This window comes from Lampetra fluviatilis, chromosome 66 (genome assembly GCF_964198595.1).
Source record: "Lampetra fluviatilis chromosome 66, kcLamFluv1.1, whole genome shotgun sequence".
Lineage (NCBI taxonomy): Eukaryota > Metazoa > Chordata > Hyperoartia > Petromyzontiformes > Petromyzontidae > Lampetra > Lampetra fluviatilis.
The window spans coordinates 3,613,347-3,619,708 of NC_136340.1; the positions used below are offsets into that span (position 1 = coordinate 3,613,347).

The following is a 6,362-nucleotide window of genomic DNA, read 5'->3' on the forward strand; positions in this document are numbered from 1 at the left end:
TCACTGTGTGTGTGTGTCTCACTGTGTGTCTCTGTGTGTGTGTGTGTGTCTCTGTGTGTGTGTGTGTCTGTGTGTGTCTCTGTGTGTGTGTCACTGTGTGTGTGTATGTGTGTGTGTCTCACTGTGTGTCTCTGTGTGTGTCTCACCGTGTGTGTCTCTGTGTGTGTGTCTCTGTGTGTGTGTCTCTCACAGGAGAAGGAAAACAGAAGCAAACTGCAACAATGAATGCCGTGAAAGTGGCTCACTGAGAACAACAGCCGCACACACAAAGACAAAGATCCCCCGTGTAGCCTTAACAGACTGTAGGAGCAAGTGCTGTTAGCGAGCACCTCGCACACACGCACACATACACACCTATACACTCACACACCTACACCTACACCCCTACACACACCTACGCCCCTCAACCTACACACCTACACACCTACACACCTACACACAAAGATCCCCCGTGTAGCCTTAACAGACTGTAGGGGCAAGTGCTGTTAGCGAGCACCTCGCACACACGCACACATACACACCTATACACACACACACCTACACCCCTACACACACCTACACACACCTACGCCCCTCAACCTACACATCTATACACCTACACACCTACACACAAAGATCCCCCGTATAGCCTTAACAGACTGTAGGGGCAAGTGCTGTTAGCGAGCACCTATGAAGGCCGGAACGGCACACGAGGGGGTGGGTGGCCAGCACCACGCCCGACCGCCTTTGTCTCCCCAGTTGCGATGTTTACACACCGCACCAGGTACTCATTTCAGGCTGAGTCGACCTAGGGGAGGCCCAGGACCGGTTCAGATAATCGTCACTGGTGTTGGCCCTGAGCGGGAATCGAAGCCGGGTCGCCAGGTTCATAGCGCAGCGTAGCGCTAACCACTACACCCACCGCTCCCCACACCTACACACCTGTACACCCCTACACCTACACACTCCACCTGTACACCCCCACACACTTACACACACCTACACCCACACACCTACACCCACACACCTACACCCACACACCTACACCCACACGCCTACACCCACACGCCTACACCCCTCCACCTACACACACACACCCTCCACACACACACCTACACACACACACCCCTCCACACACACACCTACACACCTGTACACCCCTACACCTACACACTCCACCTGTACACCCCCACACACCTACACCAACACACCTACACCCACACACCTACGCCCCTCAACCTACACATCTATACACCTACACACCTACACACACACCTATACACACCTACACCCCTAGACCTACACCCACACACCCACACACCTGTACACCCCTACACCTACACACTCCACCTGTACACCCCCACACACCTACACACACCTACACCCACACACCTACACCCACACACCTACGCCCCTCAACCTACACATCTATACACCTACACACCTACACACACACCTATACACACCTACACCCACACACCCACACACCTACACCCCTACACCCCTACACCTCCACACTCCACCTGTCCACCCCTACACACCTACACACACCTACACCCACACACCTACACCCACACACCTACACCCACACGCCTACACCCCTCCATCTCCACACACACACCTACACACACATACACCCACACACACACACCCCCTCCACACACACGCCTACACACACACACCCCTCCACACACACACCTACACACACACACCCCTCCACACACACACCTACACACACACACCTACACACACACACACACACCTACACACACACACACCTACACACACACACACCTACACACACACACACCTACACACACCTACACACACACACACCCCTACACCTACACACACCCACACCCCTACACCTACACACCTACACACCTACACACACCCACACCCCTACACATACACACCTACACCGACAAACCTACACACACCTACACCCCTACACCTACACACCTACACCTACACACACACACACCCACACACACCCACACACCTACACACCTACACACACACCCACACACCCACACCTACACACCTACACACACCCACACCCCTACACCTACACACCTACACCCACGCTACTCCCACACCTGCCCTGAACGTGGCAACCCCCACCACGACCCAGTCTTGAGTGTGCCCAGTCATCATCATAGCGATGATGATAATGATGTCGATTTTAAGCTTTCGTGACTGCAGGGATTCATCTTCTTGGTTCTTTCGGTAAAGTCACGTAGAAGGGAAGTAATAAAATAATAAAAATAAAACATAATAAAATACAATTCTCACGACGTTTCGGCCACAACGCAAGCAGCCGTCTTCAGGTGAAGACCAGGTCTGTCGGGGAGACGCTGTCTTTCCGACAGACCTGTTCATTCAGACGCTGTCTTTCCGACAGACCTGTTCATTCAGACGCTGTCTTTCCGACAGACCTGTTCATTCAGACGCTGTCTTTCCGACAGACCTGTTCATTCAGACGCTGTCTTTCCGTCAGACCTGTTCATTCAGACGCTGTCTTTCCGACAGACCTGTTCATTCAGACGCTGTCTTTCCGACAGACCTGTTCATTCAGACGCTGTCTTTCCGTCAGACCTGTTCATTCAGACGCTGTCTTTCCGACAGACCTGTTCATTCAGACGTTGTCTTTCCGACAGACCTGTTCATTCAGACGCTGTCTTTCCGACAGACCTGTTCATTCAGACGCTGTCTTTCCGACAGACCTGTTCATTCAGACGCTGTCTTTCCGACAGACCTGATCATTCAGACGTTGTCTTTCCGACAGACCTGTTCATTCAGACGCTGTCTTTCCGTCAGACCTAATCATTCAGACGTTGTCTTTCCGACAGACCTGTTCTTCACCTGAGGACGGCTGCTTGCGTTGTGGCCGAAACGTCGTGAGAATTGTATTTTATTATGTTTTATTTTTATCATTTTTTTACTTCCCTTCTACGTGATGACTTTACCGAAAGAACCCAGAAGATAATGATGTCGTTAACTATCTTATCGTATTAAGGACAATTAGCAGTGCCTTTTATATAGACACACACACACACATGTATACAACAATCCACCCTTTATATAACTTTTAATAATTATAAAAGGCTGTAGGGGCAAGTGCTGTTAGCAGCGACTATCAGCGCCTGTGAAGGCTACCGGCGCTGTGGCACACGAGAGGGGTGGGTGGCTACCAGCACCACGCCCGGCCGCCTTTGTCTCCCCAGTGGCGATGTTTACCACACAGCGCACAACCAGGTACTCATTTTTGGCCGAGTCAACCTAGGGGAGGCCCAGGACGGATTCCGTGACCACTGCACCACTCACAACAACAACGGCCGCCATTCGCCACTTAGTGGCGGTGATGTCACCACGGCGCCTGTGCCAGGCTAGGTGCACGTTGAGGCCACGTGGTGTGTTGAAGGCTTGCTGCTAACAGGAGGTCACGGGACAGACCCAGCAGGTGCCTTGGGTTGACCGACTGAGACGACCGGCAGATGCACCACCACCTGTGCCAGGCTAGGTGCATGAGGTCACGGGACAGACCCAGCAGTTGCCTTGGGTTGACCGACTGAGATGACCGGCAGATGCACCACCACCTGTGCCAGGCTAGGTGCATGAGGTCACGGGACAGACCCAGCAGGTGCCTTGGGTTGACCGACTGAGATGACCGGCAGATGCACCACCACCTGTGCCAGGCTAGGTGCATGAGGTCACGGGACAGACCCAGCAGGTGCCTTGGGTTGACCGACTGAGATGACCGGCAGATGCACCACCACCTGTGCCAGGCTAGGTGCATGAGGTCACGGGACAGACCCAGCAGGTGCCTTGGGTTGACCGACTGAGATGACCGGCAGATGCACCACCACCTGTGCCAGGCTATGTGCATGAGGTCACGGGACAGACCCAGCAGGTGCCTTGGGTTGACCGACTGAGATGACCGGCAGATGCACCACCACCTGTGCCAGGCTAGGTGCATGAGGTCACGGGACAGACCCAGCAGGTGCCTTGGGTTGACTGATTGAGATGACCGGCAGATGCACCACCACCTGTGCCAGGCTATGTGCATGAGGTCACGGGACAGACCCAGCAGGTGCCTTGGGTTGACCGACTGAGATGACCGGCAGATGCACCACCACCTGTGCCAGGCTAGGTGCATGAGGTCACGGGACAGACCCAGCAGGTGCCTTGGGTTGACCGACTGAGACGACCGGCAGATGCACCACCACCTGTGCCAGGCTAGGTGCATGAGGTCACGGGACAGACCCAGCAGGTGCCTTGGGTTGACCGACTGAGATGACCGGCAGATGCACCACCACCTGTGCCAGGCTAGGTGCATGAGGTCACGGGACAGACCCAGCAGGTGCCTTGGGTTGACCGACTGAGACGACCGGCAGATGCACCACCACCTGTGCCAGGCTAGGTGCATGAGGTCACGGGACAGACCCAGCAGGTGCCTTGGGTTGACCGACTGAGACGACCGGCAGATGCACCACCACCTGTGCCAGGCTAGGTGCATGAGGTCACGGGACAGACCCAGCAGGTGCCTTGGGTTGACCGACTGAGATGACCGGCAGATGCACCACCACCTGTGCCAGGCTAGGTGCATGAGGTCACGGGACAGACCCAGCAGGTGCCTTGGGTTGACCGACTGAGATGACCGGCAGATGCACCACCACCTGTGCCAGGCTAGGTGCATGAGGTCACGGGACAGACCCAGCAGGTCCTTCTCGACACTGCACGGCTGACAGATGACCCCCGTGACCAACCCCGTGACCCCTCCCCCCTCGTGACTCCTCCCCCCCCGTGACCCCCCCCCCCGTGACTCCTCCTCGTGACTCCTCCCCCCTCGTGACTCCTCCCCCCTCGTGACTCCTCCCCCCTCGTGACTCCTCCCCCTCGTGACTCCTCCCCCCTCGTGACTCCTCCCCTCTCGTGACTCCTCCCCCCGTGACTCCTCCCCCCTCGTGACTCCTCCCCCCTTCGTGACCCCCCACCCACGACTGGCAGATCCCCCCCTCACCCCGTGACCCCCCCCCGCCACTGCCCCACGTGGTGCGTCGTTGTGGGGCCGCTCGTTGAGCCGCCTGCGGTGTCTCGACAAATAAATAAACAAACAGCCGCAGTAGGCTCGTCCAGCACACGGAGCCCCACACTCTGTGACTGCCTGTGTGTGACTGTGTGTGTGACTGTGTGTGTGACTGTGTGTGACTGTGTGTGTGACTGTGTGTGTGACTGTGTGACTGCGTGACTGCCTGTGTGTGACTGTGTGTGTGACTGTGTGACTGTCTGCCTATGTGACTGTGTGACTGTGTGACTGTGACTGCCTGCCTGTGTGACTGTGTGACTGCCTGCCTATGTGACTGTGTGCCTGTGACTGCCTGCCTATGTGACTGTGTGCCTGTGACTGCCTGCCTATGTGACTGACTGTGTGACTGTGACTGCCTGCCTATGTGACTGTCTGTGTGACTGCATGCCTGCCTGTGTGACTGTGTGACTGTGACTGCCTGACTGTGTGACTGTGTGCCTGTGACTGCCTGCCTATGTGACTGTGTGCCTGTGACTGCCTGCCTATGTGACTGACTGTGTGACTGTGACTGCCTGCCTATGTGACTGTGTGACTGCATGCCTGCCTGTGTGACTGTGTGCCTGTGACTGCCTGCCTATGTGACTGTGTGACTGTGACTGCCTGCCTATGTGACTGTGTGACTGTGACTGCCTGCCTATGTGACTGTGTGACTGTGACTGCCTGCCTATGTGACTGTCTGTGTGACTGCCTGCCTATGTGACTGACTGTGTGACTGTGACTGCCTGCCTATGTGACTGTGTGACTGCATGCCTGCCTGTGTGACTGTGTGCCTGTGACTGCCTGCCTATGTGACTGTGTGACTGTGACTGCCTGCCTATGTGACTGTGTGACTGTGACTGCCTGCCTGTGTGACTGTGTGACTGTGACTGCCTGCCTATGTGACTGTGTGACTGTGACTGCCTGCCTATGTGACTGTCTGTGTGACTGCATGCCTGCCTGTGTGACTGTGTGCCTGTGACTGCCTGCCTATGTGACTGTCTGTGTGACTGCATGCCTGCCTATGTGACTGTGTGACTGTGTGACTGTGACTGCATGCCTATGTGACTGTGTGACTGTGACTGCCTGCCTATGTGACTGTCTGTGTGACTGCATGCCTGCCTGTGTGACTGTGTGCCTGTGACTGCCTGCCTATGTGACTGTCTGTGTGACTGCATGCCTGCCTGTGTGACTGTCCGTCGTGCATCCAAAAATGGGAGGGGTGGGGCTGGGTGGGGAGGGAAGGGCTGGGTGGGGAGGGTGGGGCTGGGTGGGGAGGGAGGGGAGGGGCTGGGTGGGGAGGGAGGGGAGGGGCTGG

The 6,362-nt window shown here is 56.2% G+C and overlaps 1 protein-coding gene across 1 annotated transcript in view; it reads left to right on the forward strand.

Moving 5' to 3' along the window:
* The window catches only part of LOC144952213 (anosmin-1-like), a 70,786-nt gene extending 69,795 nt beyond the window's left edge, over positions 1-991 (forward strand). The window contains 1 exon segment of the mRNA XM_078882625.1: positions 193-991. Coding sequence (XP_078738751.1) covers positions 193-248 — 56 coding nt within the window. The 3' untranslated portion in view covers positions 249-991.
* Positions 992-6,362: the final 5,371 nt, after the last annotated feature.